Source organism: Phoca vitulina, unplaced genomic scaffold (assembly GCF_004348235.1).
Source record: "Phoca vitulina isolate PV1807 unplaced genomic scaffold, GSC_HSeal_1.0 scaffold26, whole genome shotgun sequence".
NCBI lineage: Eukaryota > Metazoa > Chordata > Mammalia > Carnivora > Phocidae > Phoca > Phoca vitulina.
The window spans coordinates 813,872-836,705 of NW_022589729.1; the positions used below are offsets into that span (position 1 = coordinate 813,872).

Below are 22,834 nucleotides of genomic sequence, written 5' to 3' on the forward strand. Positions count from 1 at the left end.
ACTTCCGGCTTCTGGACCCGGGTGCACTCGGTTTCCGGTGTCATGGCGGCCTGAGGTCCCGGCAGTCGGAGAGGCGGCTGCAGGCCCCTCCCTGCGGAGCCGCTGGTCCGGCAGGCGGGGATGTGACCGCGGGCCCTGCCGGCCTGCCCCGGGCGTCGCCTCAGCTGCCGTGCCAGTGCCCTCCGTCCACACCGATGGCGGGATCCGGCTGCGCGTGGGGCGCGGAGCCGCCGCGGTTTCTGGAAGCCTTCGGGCGGCTGTGGCAGGTACAGAGCCGCCTGGGGAGCGGCTCCTCGGCCTCGGTGTACCGGGTGCGCTGCTGCGGCACCCCCGGCTCGCCCCCCGGCGCCCTCAAGCAGTTCTTACCGCCGGGAACCACGGGCGCCGCGGCCTCGGCCGCCGAGTACGGTTTCCGCAAAGAGAGGGCGGCGCTGGAGCAGTTGCAGGGTCACAGGAACATCGGTAATTGCCGCTGCCTCCCTTCCCTTCTTGCCCGGGTCCCGGCCCAGCCGTACACCCCCTCTCAGCCGGGCGTTCCGTCGCCTGCCCTTAAGGCGGGAGACGTGGGTCTGGCCCTCGTCGTCACCCGATCCAGGCCCCTTTCCCATCCCCCTTCACTCTGCAGTAGGGTGGAGTTGGTGGTCTGCTTTGCCCCGTGTCACGTAATAGATGCTCAGTTAAGTTCTGTTTTGCATCGGAGAATGCCGCACCTATTAGCATAGAGTTATCTTTTCTACTGAAAGAAGACCTGTCTTTGCTAGATTTGTCATTTCTTGTGTGGAAATTTTGAATCTTTGCGTATCAGTGAAAAACGAGAAATCCTCCTAGGGCGTGTGATAATGCTAATAACTCGTACAGATGTTATCTGATACATAATTAGTGTGGATTTGGGAGAAGTGACCCAGTATTCACATGGGAGTCCTCTGGAAATGTGAAAATTAGGAACACTTTATACTTTTACCCTGGTAAGACTATGTTACATGATTTAGATATTCAAAATACAAGATATATGATGGTTACTGATGATCGATCTGTGAAAAGTCTTCACTGTCGTTACACTGAGTTTATAGTTAGTAATAGCTTTGGCTAATAAAGAAATGTCTTACTTCCTGGCAAGCGTAATCTATGTGTAATTTGAAGAGTTGCTTTTTTAGTATTACCACTTTGGAGAAGAATCTCTTAACCACTAGTGTTGCCTTTTTTTTTTTTTTAACGCTTGCTAAAGGATGTATATAACACCCTGGTATTTGAGAGTGAAAATTTTTTTGCAGTTTTTGCAAGCTTGAGGACTTGTTGAATCGCTGCAAGATTAGGTTAAATTGTCATCTTGAAAGACTTAATCTTGTAATATTTATTTATTTCCCCCTCCTTTTAATATTAGATTACAGAATGCTATTTTGGATCAAGAACCAATTTTCAACCAATTTTGTTTTTGCAGGTTGTGACATTCATCTTAAGAGTCCATAATGTTTGGATTTTTTTTTTTTAATCATTTTTGCTTGGTACCCTACTGCTGAATGCTTAGCGAAATACAATTTGATTATTGTGCCGTATTTAATATCTTTGACTAGTAATGAGCTGTGGAAGGTTTTCTCATCTTGTTTCATTAAAATAACCCAGTTGCCAAAAAATCTTACTTTTGGGAGAAATAAATTACAGTGGAAGCGTGATGCTCATCTGAGTTATCCTTGTCTAGAGTATCCCAGATTTGCACTGCAGTTATCTGTGTTAGTTGTAACTTATTCTGAGTCTGATTTTTAAAGCATTATAACTTATTTCTTTTTCTAGTGACTTTGTATGGAGTCTTTACAATCCACTTCTCTCCAAATGTGCCATCACGCTGTCTGTTGCTTGAACTCCTGGATGTCAGTGTTTCGGAATTGCTTTTATATTCCAGTCATCAGGGTTGTTCCATGTGGATGATACAGCATTGTGCCAGGGATGTTCTGGAGGCCCTTGCTTTTCTTCATCATGAGGGTTATGTCCATGCAGACCTCAAACCACGTAACATATTGTGGAGTGCAGAGAATGAATGTTTTAAACTCATTGACTTTGGACTTAGCTTCAAAGAAGGTAATCAGGTAAGAAATAGTTTAATAACAGGGTGGCTTTGGTCAACACTTAGAGATATTTCTATCTAAAATACTGAAATGCTTGGGGATGAAGCAAATAAAAAGAATTTCATTGCCACCATGTAAAAAAAGGATGGATGTTTGGGTTAGGTAGGGTAATTAACAGGTAATTACTGTTACTGCTGCCTTCAGTGTTGGCGCTCTATCTTGTGGCAGAACGCACGTTAACAGTTCTGGCAAACCCTCATTCTCCGTGGTTTGTCACCTCTTTGCAGAGTGTCCTTATTTATCAACAGTGCCTAACAGACAAGAGACTAAAGAAAATTGTTGCTGTGTTGCCTGTGAGAAGTGCCCAGTTAATGAACCAAGTAATTAGGGTAGCCAAGGACTAAAAATTTTTTGGCATTCAGTTTGGCAGTGGTTTATTATACTTTAAGAGAAGTAAATACACTGTGGCGATGGAAGGAAAGCGAACAGTTTCTTATTGGTTGTAATATTTACTCATCTTCTTTAGGATGTGAAGTATATTCAGACAGACGGGTATCGGGCTCCAGAAGCAGAACTGCAAAATTGCTTGGCCCAGGCTGGCCTGCAGAGTGATACAGAATGTACCTCAGCTGTTGATCTTTGGAGCCTAGGAATCATTTTACTGGAAATGTTCTCAGGAATGAAACTGAAACATACAGTCAGATCTCAGGAATGGAAGGTAAACTGTACCAGTGCTTTCCTTTGGAGTCCTTAATTCTGATTTAAGAGTACTCAGTTTATAATGATTCTCACTGGGGACGCTGTTTACTTCATCTCTGACATACTCCTTTTCCTGCATTTTTGGTACCTTAAGTGCTGTTGTTTATTTTCATAGCTACAGTTGTGCTAGTGAGTATTGCGTACTTACTGATCTTAGCCTGGGGCCTGGTGTGTAATAAGTGCTCGATAAAATGAATAAATGCATGTTTCCAAAAAAGCAGAAGTGATTTAGTTATGCTACATCCTACAATATTACAAGTATAAATTTAATGATAATCTTTACATAAAGCTTTACAGTTAATACTTTATAAAGTATTTTAATGCACAATCTCATTGAATTTCCTAACAATTCTGTGAGGATCATTAGAGAGTGTATTGGTTATTCTTCTACAAATGAAAAACTGGAGGCACAGATACGTAAGGCACTTGCTCCAGATCTTACCACCGGATGTTCTAGACCTGGGCTCCATATTCTGTTCTTCCTATTCAGAGTTTAGCATTCTGGCCAAGTTCCACAGTGCTTTATATTAATTTATATTCCATATATGAGCTATTCTGGTAAAGTGAGTACTGCTTATAACATTGTTTCTGTGGGAACATGAGTTCTAAATTCCAAATCTCTGACATAACAACAAACTTTTTGTATGATCATAACTTAGGAATTAACTATATTATGTTTTCAAACGTATTGTGGGGCCCAAATGCTTTGATGGTATCAGTATCCTTTAGGCTAGAGGTTTGATAAATAATACGATGTTTAGGAATCATTATTGGTTTTGATATTAAGCAACAAGTATTTTTTGAGCATCTAGTAATAATATAGTTTGTGTATGGCTATTGTGCCATGTAGAGTTTTCTTTCTTTTCAGCCCTTAGTCATCTGTTTCTGGAAGTATTCCTGGAAGGAATGCTTTAATTGTCTTGTGGGTGTACCTAACGCTTGCTTTTGGCCAAAAATGCTACCATGCAAGTAAAACTAGTATCATTATTCTGCACTGGTACTTTCACACAAGAGGCCAAGTATTCTTTCTTCAGCACTAATCCAAATACAGATCAATTACTTGCATTAGTTTGGACTGTCTTTGAGACCTTTGGACTGTATCTGCTTGGCCCTGAGCTGACCAGAACTAAGTTCCATGCAGGCATTTTGTATGTAATTTGGAGGTATGGTGTGTATGAAATCCCCAGTATTCACCCCTCTAAATAAAAACAGTATTTTATATTTTAATAATCTTCTTGGAGACAAAATTGCCAAGCGAATATGAGTTTGGGCTCTGAGGTCAAACTACTAGGGTTCATATCTTGCCTTCACCTCTTAAACTAAGTTATTTAGGGTTACTGAACCATGGTTTACTTTCTGTAAAATGAGGATAATAGCATTTTTCTCACAGAAATATTGAGGTTAAAAAATAAATGCTACCTAGTTCTTAGCATAGCATGTGGCCTATAGTAAGTATTCAGAAAATTTTAGTGATAAGGATGGTATCAGGTCTTTTTACTTGTGTATACACTTCCACATTCTGAGAAAGCATAGTACTCAGAAAAGTTACGTTCCATAGGATTTAGATTATGAATAATGTGATGGATGCAATTTTTAAATACTGCATTACTTTCTCTCTGATAGTTTACTTGTATCTGAAAACAGTTAAAGACTCCTCATCAAGACCCCAGACTCTACCTGCACACATTCATTTTCTCACTTTGTATTAAACTACATTTTTATATGGTTGCTTTGGTATTTGTTCTTACTCATTCATCTAGTACATATTCATATCGAGTGCCAGGTACTGTGCTAGGTGCTGAGAATAGAGAAAAAAGTTCTTCCTCGAAGCTTACAGTTATGCACATAATCTCCTCCAATAAGATGATAAGCTCTCAGAAGAGAGTGTTTTCTGTTGCATTTTACCTACCAAACAGTACAGTGCTGTGTGGCTAGTACTCAGTAAATACAGAATGAATTGAATAACCAAAGGAAGACTTTTCTCCCTTTTTTTAGGCAAACAGTTCTGCTATTATTGATCACATATTTGCCAGTAAAGCAGTGGTGAATGCCGCAATTCCAGCCTATCACCTAAGAGACCTTATCAAAAGGTACATCGTGTGTATTTTCAAGTTCCTATGTGTACATTTATTATATAAAGGTTATTTTTATTGTGTTTTTGTTTGGATTTTACTGAATGGATTTATATTAATTTCTGGTGATCACCTAGAGGCTCCTCCTGGCAGCTGTATCTTTGATAGGCCTCTTGTAGCTCTGGCAGCCCTATATACTTGGTGGAAATTAGGTTTTTGTGTTTGTTTTAGGGTTTTTTTGACAGTAGGTTTTTAAAGAGCATCTTTATTAACTAAAGACTGAGTTTGCTTTTGGACTACCAAAAAAAAGTTTAAAATAAGGTAGCTATGTATTATACTTTAAATAATTAACTGCTGGAAACTCTGGGGACAGATACAATGTTTCTGATTTCTGAGTAGGTCCAAACACATTAGATATTTTAAAGTAAGACATAATGTGTATTTTCAAATAGTTGGCTTTTCACATTTCTAGCATTATGGGCCGGAAATGAATAAAATAATAATTATGTTGCAAAAGGAGTGATCTCTCGATCAAGTCAGAATATTATTCTTTCTTTGGAATAATGACCCTATAAACCTTCCAACTAGGTTTTTTTGGAGGGTTTTTTTTTTAGAGCTTTTTATTTTGAAATAATTACAGATTCACAGGAAGTTGCAAAAATGTTACAGAGAGGTCTGTGTACCCTTCACCCAGTTTCCCCCAGGGGTAACATATTACATAACTGTAGTACAATATCAAAATCAGGAAATGGACATTACAGTCCACAAATTTACTCAGATAAGAACTTAAAAATTTTACTTGCACTTATTTGTGTATGTTTGTGTGTTTTACAAATTAGTTTTCAATAGCTGTTACTATCTGATTCGTATTAGATTTACAAGTGACATTTTGCATGGAAAAGATGGCATTGTGAAATTATGTAATGGGTTCTAACTTGGAAGTCAAATCATGTAAGTTCTAGTATTGACTTTGTTTTGGTTTTGTTTTTGTTTCTGTTTTTGTTTTTTGGTGCAAAAAGGTGATTTTATTAAAGCATGGAGACAGGACCCATAGGCAGAAAGAGTTGCTAGTATTGACTTTGTTATTTGGGATCTTTTCCCTCTTGATTGTGCAACTAACACTAAATTTGGAAGCTACAGAGAATTGTGATCAGCAAAATAAAAATTATAAACCTACTCTCTAGTGTTAGCACTTTGGTGTATTTCTTTTCAGTATTTTTCTGTGTATTTTGCTGTGTGTGCGTGCAAATCATTTGAACCTTTTTTTATTGTAGAATAAAACACCGATACTGAAAACAAATGTTAGGTTCATGAATCCTTAAGAATATTCTTGTATTTACCATTCAGGTCAAGAAATAAAACTTTGCCAGCTACCCCAGAAATTCTGTGTCCCCATCTTAATTTTCAGACCTTCTTCCTCCCTAAAAGTAGCCACCACCCTGACTTTTATGGTAATTACTTCCTTGTTTTCATTATAGCGTGCATCCTTAAACACTATGGTTTAGTGTTGCTCTTCTAAACAAAAATCCCTTTTAAGTTTCTTTTATTTATTTGTTTATTTTTTGAAGATTTTATTTATTTATTTGACAGAGAGATAGTGAGAGAGAGAGAGCTCAAGCAGGGGTAGTGGCAGACAGGCATAGGGAGAGGGAGAATCAGGCTCTCCGCCGAGCAAGGAGCCTGACGTGGGGCTCGATCCCAGGACGCTGGGATCACGACCTGAGCGGAAGGCAGCCACTTAACCAACTGAGCCACCCAGGCGCCCCCCTTTTAAGTTTCTTTTAATCTGAAAGGTCCTTTTCCATCTCTTAGCCCGCTTTTCCCTTGTTTTTTTGTTGGACAACCTGGGTTGTTGGCTCAATATAGCTGTCTGCAATCTGAATTTTGCTGATTGTGTTAATCCTGGTATAGCTTAACATATTTCTGTGTTTTTCCTGTATATTGGTAGTTGTATCTAGAGGGGTGCAATTTGCAGGAGGGACATGACTGTGGATGGTATTGTGTTCTTTTATAAAGAGGCACATAATGTAACCATCTCTATTTTATGTGTTAGAAACTGTTAACATTCAGCGCCTGGATCCATTACTTTGTTAGGGGCTGCAGAACGGGGATGTTCTCATTCTGTCATTCTGCTTCATTTGGTTAACCAAAGATAAAGTAAATGCTTGGTTCTCTCTCTCTTTTTATTTCCTAGTTTTCATAATGAGTTGATTCCCTGTCATCCTCCATAGGGGACCATTTCCTTTTGAAAGTTCAGTGTGTTTTGATTTGGTAACTGCAACTCATTGCAGTTCTTATCCTAATTGAAGCTAAAATTGCCCCATCTTTGATGAATGTGAGCCGTTTAAGTTGGTTTTGGTGGACCTTATTATCTTTTACAGCTTCTTTGGTATCTGATGTGACAAGATGTTCCCAATTCATCTTACACATTTCCTGCCCCAGACCTGGAAGTAGCCATTTCTCTGAGAAGCCTGATTTCTTTTAGTAGGAAGTAATATTTTAAAAACACAGTCTGGGTTTTAGGAATACTCTTTGCTACTGGGACGGTCATTGTTTCTAGGCCTTATTTTAAGTGGACGGAGTTCATACCGGTATTTCCAATTCACATTCAAGACCACAGAGGTTTTATTTAACTTCTGTTTCACATCTCTTTCTCCTTCTATGTCAGGAAATCTGATTCTTAAGGACAAGGGGAATGCTAGAATTAGAATATTTTATAATTACTCATTTGCTTTATTCCAGCTTACATTAAAAAAGTCTCAGAATCATAATACTCTAGGAAGATTATTGAAAATGATTATTTTTGCGTATGCTTTTCCCATTCTTCCTCCATTTGAAAAATAGTTGTATCTTCATCATCAGATTATATAACCATTACATGCCGTACACTCTGTTTTAACACTCGAATTTATTCTCAGTTCTACATGTAACTGTACGTTACTGTTCACCCCTGGTCCTTGTGGGGCTGTCTCTCTCATCGTTTAGTTTCTGAAGCTTGATCTCTAGAGGCCATAGGATTAACGTTCTCTGAGCTCGTGTGTGCCAGTGGTCAGTTGTGCTTCTGATACTGGAGAGGCTGTTCATCTGGATTTGAAAATGAGTGGCATACTTTTTTTTCTTTAGTGTCTTAAACATATTACTCCATTTTATTCTGGCATGTAGTGTTGCTGTTGAAAAGGCTAAAGACACTTCTAATTGTCTTTATATTAAAAAATCACTTGGTCTTTTTTGTCTAGATGGCCAGACAATTTCATCTTTTTCAAAGTTTATTGATTTTACCAGAATATATCTTGATTTTGATTGTTCTGGGTAGATATTCTCAGGAAAATAGATAGTTTCAGATCTTTTTGCTCGTTTGTTTTAGGAAGGTGTTCTTAAATTACTGTTTTTATTTTTTTTTTATTAAAGATTTTATTTATTTTTTTGATAGAGACACAGTGAGAGAGGGAACACAAGCGGGGGGGAGTGGAAGAGGGGGAAGCAGGCTTCCTGCCGAGCAGGGAGCCCGATGCAGGGCTTGATCCCAGGACCCTGGGATCATGACCTGAGCCAAAGGCAGACGCTTAACGACTGAGCCACCCAGGCGCCCCTTAAATTACTGTTTTTAGTATTCATTCTCTTGCTTTGGTTTTTTCCTTCAGGTACTCCTGTTCTACACATTGGATTTTCTTTGACAGTACTCATTTTTATTACTTTCTCTTGAATTTTTTTTCTCTTGTATTCTTTTTGATTTTTTTTTTAAGATTTTATGTATTTGTCAGAGAGAGCGAGCGAGCACAAGCAGGGGGAGCGGCAGGCAGGAGAAATAGGCTCCCTGCTGAACAAGGAGCCCAATGCGGGACTCGATCCCAGGACCCCAGCTGAAGGCAGACACTTGACTGACTCAGTCACCCAGGCGTCCCTATTTCTTTTTGATTTTTAAAAATGTTCTTTTTTGCCTTCTGTTTATCTTTAAGATACTATCTCTTGTGTTTGTTCATCCTTATAGTTCTTCTAGCTTTATTTTATGAAATGATTTTTTTTGTTCTATTTCTAATCTTTCTTGAGTTCTATTACCTAATTATTGAGATTTTCTAGTTTAAATTTATGTTGCTTTTTCATATCTTTTATCTTTTTAAAAAACGTCTTTTGCTCATTTTGAAACGGTAGGTTATAGTGTCAGTCTGTGTTCTGATCATGTCTTCCTGGCATACATTCATTGCCTCGGGGCTGTCATTTTGCAGTTCTTGTCTTTTGTGTAATAATTTTGTTTAGCAGTGCTTTTTATGTGGTTCATTTTTACATGAAATTCATTTCCTAAACTTACAGAAGAAGGTGTAGTTGGGATAGCTTTTCTAATTGTATAGGGCTCCTTCTCTTGTTTTTGTGTAATGTTAAAAAGGGGGGGATGTTTTTATTCTGAAATCTCCTGGCTCTTCCCCTCCACTCCTTTTTTCCTGGTGTCTCTCTCTCGGTGTCAATTTTTATTTACCCTCTCCTACTCAATTTGGATTCCATTTTCAAGATTTCTGTTCTCTGTAGGACTTTGCCCTGGGAGGGAGCTTCAGCTAGTTAGTTTTGAGAAGTCATAATGTCTAGATTATTCCAACCCCTTCAGATTTTACAGAGGACTCCTTGCATTCACTTGGAGTTAGAATGTATAACCCCTTGTAGTTATAGTTGCTTTTCTCCATTTGGCTTACTGAGCTTTCCAGTGAGTACCTGTTGGATATTTTGTGTTATTTTCTCTGCTTCATCAGATCATCTGTTGCTTTTCTCTGCTTCCTTCCACACAGATGTTGATCTGGTGCAAGGCTTACTATTATTGATGGTTTGTCCCTAGCCTCTTGTATTTTAGCGTTTTTTGGGGTTACTTAGTTTTGTTGTAAATGTCACCCATGGGTTTTTGATTTTGTTACCAAGTTGTGCTCTTATTAGCGGGATTTGATAGAATTCAAAAATCATGTCACCACTGTCATCTTCTTTTTTTTTTTTTAATTTGGATTACCCTAAATTTATGTCTAGCTTTTTTTTTTTCACTTAATGTTATATAGTATGGATCACTTTCCCATGTTGCATTGATTAATCAAAAACATCATTTTAAATTAAAATATAATATTGTGCCATAGGTTTGTTTCATGAGTCACTGACCCATTTACTCAGAAATAGCTTTGGGGCGCCTGGGTGACTCCGTTGGTTAGGTGTCTGCCTTCGGCTCAGATCATGATCCCGGATTCTGGGATTGAGTCCTGTGTCGGGTTTCCTGCTCAGTGGGAGCCTGCTTCTCCCTCTCCCTCTGCCCCTCTCCTGCTTGTGCTCTCTCTCTCTCAGATAAATAAATAAAATCTTAAGAAGAAAAAAAGAAATAGCTTTTATATTTTTTGTAGGTGAATGGCTCAGTAAGCCATGCTAATACAATTAATGTTGTGATGAACATTTAGACATTTTAATTTTCTTTAATGGTTTCATTTTCAAAAGATTTTTTAAAAGATTTTATTTATTTTTGTGAGAGAGAGAGAGAGCATAAGCAGGGGAGCGGCAGGGAGAGGGAGAAGCAGACTCCACGCTGAGCAGGGAGCCTGATGCGGGACTCGATCCCAGGCTTGAGCCCAAGGCAGACGCTTAACCGACTGAGCCACCCAGGTGCCCCTCATTTTCAAAAGATTTGACCATAATTATAAAGATATATGTTTTTGTGTTTTAGCATGCTTCATGATGATCCAAGCAGAAGAATTCCTGCTGAAATGGCATTGTGCAGCCCATTCTTTAGCATTCCTTTCGGTAAGTTGTATACGTCTTTATTTCTTTCTTGGTCATTTGACAATCAGATAAGACATCAGAGTTTTGCCTCATGTTCGTCCATTTATTTTGGTGAGTTTACATTTAACCATGTTACAATGAACCTTAACAGCCCCTCATATTGAAGATCTGGTGATGCTTCCGACTCCAGTGCTAAGACTACTGAATGTGCTGGATGACGATTATCTCGAGAACGAAGAGGAATACGAAGGTAACTGCTTCCTAAATTGTATTTTAATATCTTTTGTAAGTAACTCTAGAGTAGACGTATTGAATTGAGGATATTGAACTACATGATTTCTAAAATACCTCACTTTTAGATTTCTGCAATAGATTGAATATGTCCCCCCCAAAATTCATGTGGCAAAGCCCCAGTCCTCAATGTGATAGTATTTTGAGTTGGAGCCTTTCGGATCTAATAGGATTAGGTTATGTCCTAAGGGTGGGGCCCTCATGTCCGAATTAATGACCTCTTTTTCTTTTTTTAAGATTTTATTTATTTATTTGACAGAGAGAGAGAGCACAGCAGTGGGGGAGCGGGAGAGGGAGAAGCAGACTCCCTGCTGAGCAGGGGGTCTGATGTGGGACTCATCCCAGGACCCTGAGATCATGACCTGAGCCGAAGGCAGACACTTAACCGACTGAGCCACCCAGGTGCCCCCAAATTAACGACCTTTTAAAAAGGGAAAGAAACAGGAGAGCTCTCTCCACTATGAGAGGATATGGCAGGAAGGCAGCCGGCTACACCAGACCCTGAATCTGCTTACACCTTGCTGTAGGAATTCCAGCCCTCAGGCCTGGAGAAATAAATGTGTGTCGTGGAAGCCACCCAGTCCGTGGCATCTTGTTATAGCAGCCTGTGTAGGCTAAGATGATTCCTTGGGCCTTTTGGACTCCTTTACATTTCATAAGCCTTTACTGAATTAATAAAGATTAATTTTCCCAGCATGTTCCTCCCATCTGTTCTTTCTAGTCCTACCCTGTGCTTCCATTTCTCCGTCTTAGCTCTTGGTTTTGCTTTTAACGACTCATTCTTTCGAGATGTGTTTACTGAGGACTGGCTCTGTACTTGCCACTCTAGGATTATTCCTTGTCTTTAGTGTAAGAGAGACAGTTACAGCAACAAATGGTTAAAGCTTTGATAAATCTGAAAGTAGGGTAATACACAGAGGCAGAGAGGAAAGGGACTTAACTCATGCTGAGTGACCCATGAGGGTGTCTCTATGGAGGTGATATCTGAGCTCTGTTAGTAAGTGGAGTTGCTTGGCTAAAAGTTGGGTTGGTGAGGAAATGTCACAAAGTCAGAGAGATGAGAGAGAAAGTGTGGCATGTTCTGAGAATAGTGAACTGTTGAGTGTGGCTCTAAGGATATTTATTGGGGAGCAATCAGTTGAAGTTAAATAGCCAAGAATACAGGTATGTAACAGACTCGTTTGCTATGTTAAAGAATTTGGATTTTATCCAAGAGATGATAACACTGCAGTATTACACAAAAGAACTTTATATCAGGGGTAGAATCTAAGTCCCTGGCTTATAAGTACCCAGTAAATATTTGTTCTTTGTTGAATGCAATAAAGAACCATTAAAAAGTTAAAATAAGAGAGAGATACAGTGAGGCTGAGGTTTTCGTAAGAGCAATCTGAAAGCAGAGTGGTGAATGGACTAAAACAGAACCAAATTTAAAAGTATCAGTTACTTAGTATTAAATATTTTCTTTGTGGAAAATTAAACCATTACAGATAAAGCTAACTTGACCCCACTGTCTCTTGTAAGGGTAAATTATTTTGTATTCCTGAGCTTTATCTATTTATCTGACAAATGAAATAAACATAATTTCTTTGAATCTGTAGTAGTTGTAAGAATCTGCAACCTCAACTTTTCAGGGTACCTATTTATGTGAAAGAATAGTCTTGCCCTCAACATTGTTTTAATCAGGTCATTGTGGTATCGGGGATTCTAAAGATACTACTTACGTCCCCTAAGTCAATCTACCTACTGTCTTCATCACCTAATTCTATTAATAATTTTTATCTCTATAAAACTCAAGCTTGGGCATACTGTACCTACTCTTTTCTTTGTATCTTGTATAACGCTTTTTTTTTTTCCTGCTTATAAAATACATTGAGTGTTTAAATGTTGCTGTTAAATCTTAGTGTTTAAGAATCTTACATGAGGGGCGCCTGGGTGGCTCATTCAGTTAGGCGTCTGCCTTCAGCTCAGGTCATGATCTTGGGGTTGAGCCCCATGTTGGGCTGTCTGCTCAGCGGGGAGTCTGCTTCTCCCTCTCACTTCTCCCCCTCAAATAAATAAAATCTTAAAAAAAAAATTTTACATGAACTGGGGTTCCTGGGTGGTTCAGTCGATTGAGCCTCTGACTCTTGTTTTCGGCTCAGGTCATGATCTCATGATCTCATGATCAAGCCCCATGTCTCGTGCTCAGCAGGGAGTTTGCTTCTCTCCTTCCCCTCCCCGGCTCTGGAGCATGTACCCCCTTTCCCCCTCCCCGGCTCTTGGGCACGCACTCTCTCCCTCTCTTTCTCAAATAAATAAATACATCTTTAAAAAGAGAGAGACTCTTACACAAACTAAAGTGCAACAGACAATATAGTAGCATTCAATACCTTTGTTCTGATTAGCAAGATCGTCATCAGATAATGCTTACTAGTGGTAGGTGAACTTGCTTAGCTGGAAATCATACATGTTGGGATGGCTGTCTTGTAATCTTGGTGCTGGTTGGGCAGGAAGTTGGATTCAAACCATCCAGTTTAGACCAAAATAGATTGTAAATCAAGATTGAGATCAAGATTCCAGGGCGCCTGGGTGGCTCAGCTGGTTAAGCGACTGCCTTCGGCTCAGGTCATGATCCTGGAGTCCCTGGATCGAGTCCCGCATTGGGCTTCCTGCTCGGCAGGGAGTCTGCTTTGTCCTCTGACCCTATCCCCTCTCAGGTGTTCTCTCTCTCTCATTCTTTCTCTCTCAAATAAATAAATAAAATCTTAAAAAAAAAAAAAAGATTAAGATCAAGATTCCAAATCAAGAGAATAAAGGGAAAAATTATTTAACTTCATAGCTCTTAACACAGACAAACACAGAGCCCTTATATGTCAACCCGATAAATAGCGGGTAAAGGATATCAATAGACAGTTTATAGAAGAGGATGTGCAACTTTGTCTCGTATACTTCATTCTCATTTATCAAAATGCTCATTAAAACCGTACAGTGAGATCTTTGTCACCTAACATATTGACGGTGAAAATACTCGATAACCCTCTTATGGGTAGAGTATAGAAAAATATTTTCAAAATACATTTCACATCATTGGAGAGAGTTTAAATTGCTAAACTTTATGAAAGGCAGATTGGTAATTCTAACAAAATTACAAATTCATACTCATTTTGTCCTTGCAGTTCCACTTCTAGAGTCAACTTGGAAATATATAAGTGAAATGAGATATATACAGGTTTATCTATTACAGTATTATTTATAAGGGCAAAACATTTGGAAATAGTTTAATTATTTAGTAGTAGGGGACACAGTGGAGAATTTATTGATTACTCATAAGCTGAAATAACTACACAGCCATAAAAACAAATGAGAAAATTTCACACAGTAATATTAAAGAATCTTAAAGATGCAGTGTTTTAATAAAGAAAAAGCGAGATTGGAATTTTTTTAGAAAAAAGCATATATAATCATGTTTGCTTCTATAAGCTTATAATATTTATGGAAGGATGAAGAAGAAACTGATAATGTTTGCTGTCTTTAGGGAGAGGAAGAGAGGCAGTTGGAAAAGTGGGAAGAAGACTTGTTTTTTATTTTTATTTATTTATTTATTTTTAAAATTTATTTATTTGACAGAGAGGAAGAGACAACGAGAGAGGGAACACAAGCAGGGGGAGTGTGAGAGGGAGAAGCAGGCTTCCTTCCGAGCAAGGGAGCCTGATGCTTGATCCCAGGACCCTGGGATCATGACCTGAGCCTAAGGCAGACACTTAACGACTGAGCCACCCAGGCGCCCCTGTTTTGTTTTTTAAATCATTTTAATATTAACTATTCAAAATGTTAAATTTAGCATATAAAAAGAATTATGAAGTGCATTGAATTTATATTATTTTTAAGCTTAGTTTTAGAAGATGTAGAAAATGACCTCATTACTTAGATATGGATTTCTGAATTCTTTGATGCTTTAAAATTTTTAAATAATGAATGCTTGGTAATTACAGCAAAGTGGTTACTGTTCTATGTTTTCATAATCAGATGTTGTAGAGGATGTAAAAGAGGAATGTCAAAAATATGGACCAGTGGTATCTCTCCTTGTTCCAAAGGAAAATCCTGGCAGAGGACAAGTAAGTGAATGTTTCTGTAGTCTCAGAATTATTCAGAGGTTACTAAAATTCTGAGCAAATGTTTTAGTACTATAGAAAGATGTACGTACACAAAAACATTGCTAGAAATGATGAATTTTGCATCATGGATGTTTTTATTTTCTTGCACTTTTCACTTTTTTCCCAAGGTTCTGTAATATGCATGCGGTTTTTTTATGGGTTAGAATTTTTTTCTTAAAAAGTGTTCTCTACTTTTGAGCCGTTGTGAACAGTGACACCAGCTGCATCGTATGCTCATTGAGGTCACGTCGGCCACAGAGACATGACGGCCTACTTCTGTTCTAATTAAGGAGAGTTAGAAAACCATTTAGGTTAGGTTCTCATTGTAATGGAATCATCAGTGCTAATTTAAAGAAGGAAAGTGCACTGACTGAGAATCCTGAAATCTGTGCTCTTGTCTCAGCGTGACTGGCTTGGTGATGATAATCCTTAGTTTTTTTTTTTTTTTTTTTTTTTTTTTAATCCTTAGTTTTTCATCTGTAAAATGTATAGGCTAAAACTATGATTCTAAATTTTTTGGCAAAGAATATTAGAGAAATCTCTTGAAAGCTCTTTTGAAGATCTTTCTTTGATCTGTAGTATTATTTTTCTGGGAACAGAATATTGTTTTATTCAGAGTTTCTCAGCCTTGACGCTATTGACATTTGAGCTAATTCTTTGTTGTGGGAGCAGTCATGTGCATTCTAGGTATTTAGCAGCATCCCTGCCCACTACCCTATAGATGCCCTCCCGCCCACTCCCCTTCTCAGTTGCGGCAATCAAAAGTATCTCTAAACACTGCCAAATGCCCTCTGGTGGGTGAAATCACCTCTGGTTGTAGATTATTATTTTATCCTTTGGTTCAGTATTATGAAAATGCTTGGCAACTAAAGAAAGAAATGAAAGAAATTTCACTCTAATCTTAGTGAAAAGTTATTGCCAATGTAGAAATAATATTTACCTCATTTAGTGTCAGCAGTTATTTAGTCAACTGGTATTTATTGAGCATCTCTTACGTTCTAGGCCCTCATACAACAGTGATCAAAACAGACACAAGAATATAGTGATAAGTGCTGTGGGGGAAAAGGTCTAAGGAGAAGAGGTTTAAGGAGTGCTGTGGTGGGGAGGATTGCAGTTGCATGGCAGTGGTCGGGAAGGCCATACTGAGGTTACGTTTGAGTTGAAATATGAAGGAGGTAAGGAAAAGAGTTCCAGGCTTGGGAACAGCAGGTTCAGAGGCCCTGAGTTTGCCTGGCAGATGTGAGAGGTTAGTGTGACTCTGGCAGAGTGAGAAAGAGGGGGATATGGTGGATTTGCTCATAGAGGTGAGGGGGTGTAGGGGCAGATCAGGTAGGGTGAGCCTTGTGAGACTCGAAATGACACTGGCTTTTACTCTGAGAGGGGAAGGTCTTTGAAGACTTTGAATGAAGGACTAACATGATCTGACCTGATATTAACCTCAACCGTCAGTATGAAATGGAAGACACAGAATAGAGAAACAGGAGGAATATTTTCCGGGAAGAAGCTCTGTATCGAGCTTTCAGATGATACAAAAAAATAAATATTCAACAGCGAGAGGAAGTTTGCTACATTAAGAAGCTTTCGTTGACATTTAGAGGAGAATGAAAACAACTGATGAACTCCTGGAATCACAGGTTTAACTTCTCCAGGTTATTGAAATGTCTGTTACCTAGTTGGCAAAGTCAGTCTTCATTTGAATTTTCCATGCAAATTAACAATGCTGTGGATTCTTTTTTAAGGACTATTTTAAAAATCACTAAAAACATAAATTATGGAATGGGTCTTATAATTACAAAAGTAATCAAGATTAAATTGATATAATTATTTAATCTCATTGTAATTTATAAAAATGTTTTTCCTCTTTAGTTTGGAATGATAATGTATAAAATTGTAGGTTATCTGTGAAGAGAGGAGTGTGCTAGAGAGCATGGTATTCCTTCCGTAAGTGCATGTCTACTCATTGAACTTTGGTGTATGGATTTGGAAGTCATTGAGAATCAGGTTAAAAAAAAATCAGAAAGAGCTTCATTTCTTCCTGGACATCATCTTCTAACTTTTCTTTTGTATTCAATGAAAAAGCATATGTTGTGAGAACTAACTGATCCTACAGCCAGCATATACTTTTATTATTCTCTGAAAAAGGGGATATAAAATATTAAGTATTTCTAAAATGAGTAAAACGATCATTGACTGATTAAGAGTATGTGTTTTATGATATAATTGGATAATATAGGTCTCACCTACGTTATTACGTGAAGTACACATACTCTGGAAGAAATCATTAAATTTTAAATCATCAAAATTTTATCAACATTTTCCCCATGTAGTTAGATTTAAAGTAAACAGCCTTGACTGACTGTACTGAGTTGACCGATTGGAAGTGTTTTTATCTCCAGCTAATAGCACAGTTAAGGATGGCTTTTTTTTTTTTTTTTAATTTTATTTATTTGACAGAGACAGACAGAGAGAGAGCACAAGCAGGGGGAGTGGCAGGCAGAGGGAGAGGGAGAAGCAGACTCCCTACCGAGCAGGGAGCCCGATGCGGGGCTCGATCCCAGGACCCTGGGATCATGACCTGAGCCGAAGGCAGCCGCTTAACGACTGAGCCACCCAGGCGCCCCAAGGATGGCTTTTAAGAATAGCTGAAAATCCCCACTTAGCTTTATATATGTGAAAATCAGGGCAATTTTTAGCACTGGATGATCTCTACTTTGTCTTTATGAGGAATGTGTAGCTTGAAAATAGCCATGGCATGAAAGTGGAAAAGTGTGTTTTACCTCTCCATTTTACAATATACACGAATTCAGAAAATCCCATCACAGGCCAGAATATCTGAGGTCTGATGTCATGCATCATCCTTAACAGAAATACATAAGACAGGGAGTGAGCAGTCAGTCATAGGCTGGGCATAGTGCTTTGTTTACCAATGAAGGAAGATTCATTTAAAAAGTACTATATTTGGAATTGTCTTTTTTTTTTTCCGTGCCCTGGAGGTTTTTAATACACTTTGGAAATAACTTTGTCAAGGGGGAGAAGGGCCCCTAGGAAAGGGGAAATGAAAAAGGAGAATCTGCCTCGAACTTCTAGGTAGATCCGATTTTAAGAGAAGGTACAGGTGAAAGCTGAGAATCTGGAAATTGATTTCCCTCAAACAATCTATTTTTGCTTCCCTTTGAAAGAGTGTCTAGGATGCTCGCATTCCAGTTTGAAGACTGTTGACGTCACAAATGAGCATGTAACTGAGGAAGATGAGGCCGTTCTTTTTCTGGTTCACAAATTTATGGATAACTGAAGACAAGTCATTTAAAATGATTTCCCATCCCAGGAACTTTGGCTTTAGATCAACAAAAAGAGCATAAATTATTACGCTGTATCCTCTACCTGTCTCAGGTTGGAATGCAGATACTCTGGAAAAGGAAATTACCTGGTTTAAACATACCCTCACTGTAGTTATGGCTTTTGCAAATCTTTAATAGTATAAAATCCAGTGACCTTGACCAGTAGTTTTTCCTCCTTCTGCTTTTAAAGGTGTGGATTATCTTTCGGGCACTGTGAAGTGCATTTGCTCCCCAGGCTGTTTGGCCCTTCCTCTGGCAAGTGTCCAGTGCTGTTCACCACTCCTGCAAGAACATGGCCAGTGGATGTACATTTTTCACTCAGCTTGTCTTCCATGGGTTTTTCAGAATTGAACAGAGTTAAGGAAGTACTCTAAACCTTGCTGCCCCAAAATGTGGTCCACGAAACAGCCTCATTGGCATCACCTGGGAGTTGATTTAGAAATGCAGAGACTCAGGCCCACCTTAGAGCTCCTGAAAACAAGTCTGCATTGTAACAAGTCCCCCAGAAGATACGTGTGTGTACACTAAAGTTGGAGAAGCCCTGTTCTAGAACAGTCTTGATGGAAATGAAGCCGACTTTGTTTTCTCTGTCCTCTTACAGGTTTTTGTTGAGTATGCAAATGCTGGTGATTCCAAAGCTGCTCAGAAATTACTGACTGGAAGGATGTTTGATGGCAAGTTTGTTGTGGCTACATTCTACCCGCTGAGTGCCTACAAGAGGGGGTATCTGTATCAGACTTTGCTTTAGTCAGTAACCTGAGGACTCTTTCCTGTTTCTCCCCCTACATTTCCTGGGTTATTGTATTCTGTATCTGAATGCAGGAGTACCCCCTTACCATTTCAAGGGAATACTTTGTACATTTATTTAATCCTACTCATGTGGCTGCATTGCAGACGTTTGGCACTGAGTAGGACAAGACCTCTCAGCTATACATTGAGGGGTTCTAGAGCATCCATATGGGCAACCTTCTTTTGTGCAGTAGGGCGAGTGCTGCGCTTCAGTGTGTAACCTAAAAAGATTAATTATTTCATGTGATCATGAAGCAAGGATGGGTAATACCATGTCATAGTGAATATTAACAGATTTGTCAAGAGTTGGTGACATCCCTTACAGATGGTTCCTTCATGTTGTCAGGTGGTTCTTCCTTGTCACTGATCCTCATAGCTGGCCCTGGATGCTCCCAGTCATCGTTAAGTAACTGTCAAGCAGCAAGTACCTACTGTGTTCTTAACACTGAGTTACAAATTTTTTTAAAGGAGTACTGTAGTACTGAATATTCCTTTAAAGAAACTGCAGTGAGCCTATCTACTTCTTTTTCTTTTTTTTTTTTTAAATTAAGGCTTTTCAAATAGAAAGCTGATGCTTGATCTTGCACAATTTTTATGTCTAGTATGTATGCTTGAGTGAGTGTGCAGGTATGAAAGATTAGAGAAGATTTGAGTCAGCGTGCTTTATAGTGTGAATCCTGTGAGCTAATACAGTCTATACCTATCTCTTCCCTAGCTGTTTCATATCTGTCAGATTAGGATACATGTTTTTTGAGAGTTGGTCTATCTGATAGAATGTAAGTGAGAAAATAGTTCATTCCTGAGAGGCTCAGAACAAATGAGTCTAGACTGAGTTACACTGAAACTCTCTTAAAGTGATTGGAACAAAGCAAAAGATCGCCCTATCCTCCAGTCTCCTTGAGACCCTGTATTAGCTCATCTTTTTTGTACGGAGTCTCCTGTGATCATTGTACGATTTCTCAAGATACAGTTCTGCCTACAGTGATGGAAATTGAGTGGGTCAAAAAGAAAGATGTTCAGTGAAGGGAAAAGAAAAAATAGGCAAAGAGAAAGTGAATAATCCAGGATTCTTTTTTTTCTTCTTTCCTCTCTCTGTCATCCCCTTCCCTCCGCTGTGTCTCCTCTTCACCCGTTCTCTGCCTGTCTCTGTGGCTGAAGAGAAGCTAGAGGAACAGCATCCCAGATGGTCTGGCTTTGGACTGCAGGGGAGTTAAGAAAGGTGTAGCTCTCATAAGATGGAAGTAGAAAGGAAGAAAAACTCATAAAGAATTCTTAGAAGGATTCTCGGCAATCTGATGTGTCCCTGAGCACAGGATGCTGGTATGCATGAGTTTGTGAACATGGGTTGATGACGTGGTTTTAGGAATTGTAATTATGGATTCCTCCCACTTTATGGTAGATTGACTTCAAAGGTTTAAAACTTAGGAAACCTTTATAAAGCACTGATTATACAAAAAAAAAAAGTTGTATACAGGTTATGAATTTTCTTCTTATTTCCTTATCTAAATGAAAATTTTAAATTTTTTTTCCTAAGGAAAAAGCCTTTTATATCTTTCCCTGCTGGAAGCCTCCTCATAGAGTCTTTCCTTGTGTGTGCCATGCAGGTTATTGAGAGCCCAACTAGGAATTTACATTTCAGAGGATGAATTATCTTACCTATTCATATTACTATTACTATTTGACATTTGAGTTATTTACAGTTTTATTATTCAGGACTCACCCTTAATATTTATTGTGAAGCCAAATTTGGTGTAAGGAGGCTGATTTATGAATTGCCAAAAGGCCTTGTGGCATGGTCCCCAAGGGAAAATTGTAAGTGTCTAGTAGGTGCCCTTAGGAGGAACTGTTATTTCTCATTTTGGCCCTCTCAGAAATTGATTAGCTGGTTTGTTTTCAAATAAAAATTCAAGAGAGTGTAACCAATACTCTGGAGACCTAAGCTTTCCTAAAACAAATGTTTGTAGGGGTAGCAGCTTCCGTGATTAGAAACACTAGGTTCTTCCATATATACCGATGAACACAGAATACAAATGAGTTCTTCTTAAGGGCAGGTATTCTAGGCTAGCGCAGGTCCCTTTCTCATTCCCCCCACCCCACCAAGAAAAAACCCTGACAAGTAAACTGCAGGAGCTTGGGGATGCAGTATGCTGCTAGCATCTTGATGCTGAATCTCACCGCATTCCTGGATTGTTGTCTTACTGCTGTTGTATGCATACCTGTATGTAGTGTTTGACACTGTAGATTTGTATTACAGAAGATGCTAACTGGATTTTAAGGGAGCTAAGGGACTAATTGATGAGCCTAAGTAACCATGCGTTGAATTAAATATTTTATATTAGAGCCACAGAATTGAAAAAAGATGCCTCCTGCGATTTAAATGGTGATTTTATGGCTTTTAGCCCATTACTACCAAAGATGACATTTGCAGATCCTCCCTCCCTCCTCTGATATTATAAGAAGTTTAATCTTACTGTCTTTCTCAAACCTGAACCAAATATTACCAAAAGATGCAATTTTTATGATTCTTTTAGGGTGAAATATATACACAGAGATTTTGATTTCTTCAAGTTACTAAAAACGTAGGAATTTTCTTTTTGAGAGGCAGGGTAAAGAGGTGAGGGTTTTTGTCACTTAAACCTTACTCTTTTGGACAAATTTGATCTCAGGTAGTTTTTCTTTCCCTAAGTTAACGTCTGTGCTTCCTTTCCTCTTGCCTTTCCAATTTCTTCTTATTCCATGGTTTCGTCATGGTACATTTTTGGCCCAGAAAAGACCTGTAAATTGATTATTCTATAGGAAATCTTTGGTTCTTGGGAAACGTTCAGAGGAGGTCGCTAGCTAGCCACTTTCAAAACTCGAATGCTCGATTTCAAGGAGAGCAAGTGGCGTCCGACAGCTCAGTAAAAGATAGCACTAACTCCGACTATTGGCTGCATTTTAAAGGAATAATAAAAAATTATCCTCTTGCAGTAAGAGATTGCACTTGCTACCACTGGATGTCTTCCTTTGGTCTGTGGCCATCAGTATAGCAACTCTTCGGGGAAATTCCCTCTCTGCTATGCCTTGAGCCAAAACTGGCTGCTTTTAGAACAAAACCATAAATACAGTTTTACCTGTCCTTTCCTTTGTTTTCATTGAGACAAGGATTGCCTTCTTTTTGGTACTCCAGCTGCTAAAGCAGGCTGAGATATGTTAAGTTAACCTTTAAAAAAAAAAAAAAAAAAGATCCTTGAATTCTTATTTAACTTGCCTTCTAGATTATATTTCAATCTCTGAGCACATTTGTGATCAGGAATGCTGCCAGAAACAGTGCTGCCATGTAGAGGAAGTTGAAGAGAAACTCTGGGCATAAGGTGTGTTTCTATTTCAATACACTGGGCTTTCACCCTGCTAAGGGCATCAGTTACCCTTTTGGAATAAATGCATATCCAGGGTTGAGCGCTCACATGCTGTTTCCCGGCTCCTTTGCGTTTGCTCGTCAGATGCAGGTAACACTTTGTCATCATTTTCTTCTTAGGTCTTACGTTCTGACTTGATCATTTCTGCCATTAGTTTTACTCGGCAGCGTGACATTTTAGTTTTTGTAATTTAATGAAAATCAGCACTGTAGAAATTGATGGGTGATTACAATATCATAGTTACTGGGTGAGGCT

The 22,834-nt window shown here is 38.8% G+C and overlaps 1 protein-coding gene across 1 annotated transcript; it reads left to right on the forward strand.

The window, feature by feature from the left end:
• Nucleotides 1-34: 34 nt before the first annotated feature.
• On the forward strand, nt 35-22,405 carry UHMK1 (U2AF homology motif kinase 1). The gene is made up of 8 exons (XM_032422183.1): nt 35-462; nt 1,789-2,081; nt 2,587-2,778; nt 4,815-4,909; nt 10,575-10,651; nt 10,782-10,880; nt 14,927-15,015; nt 18,994-22,405. Exons 1-8 carry the CDS (start codon nt 195-197, stop codon nt 19,138-19,140), a joined length of 1,260 nt encoding a protein of 419 aa, XP_032278074.1. The 5' UTR covers nt 35-194; the 3' UTR covers nt 19,141-22,405.
• The last annotated feature ends 429 nt before the right edge of the window (nt 22,406-22,834 follow it).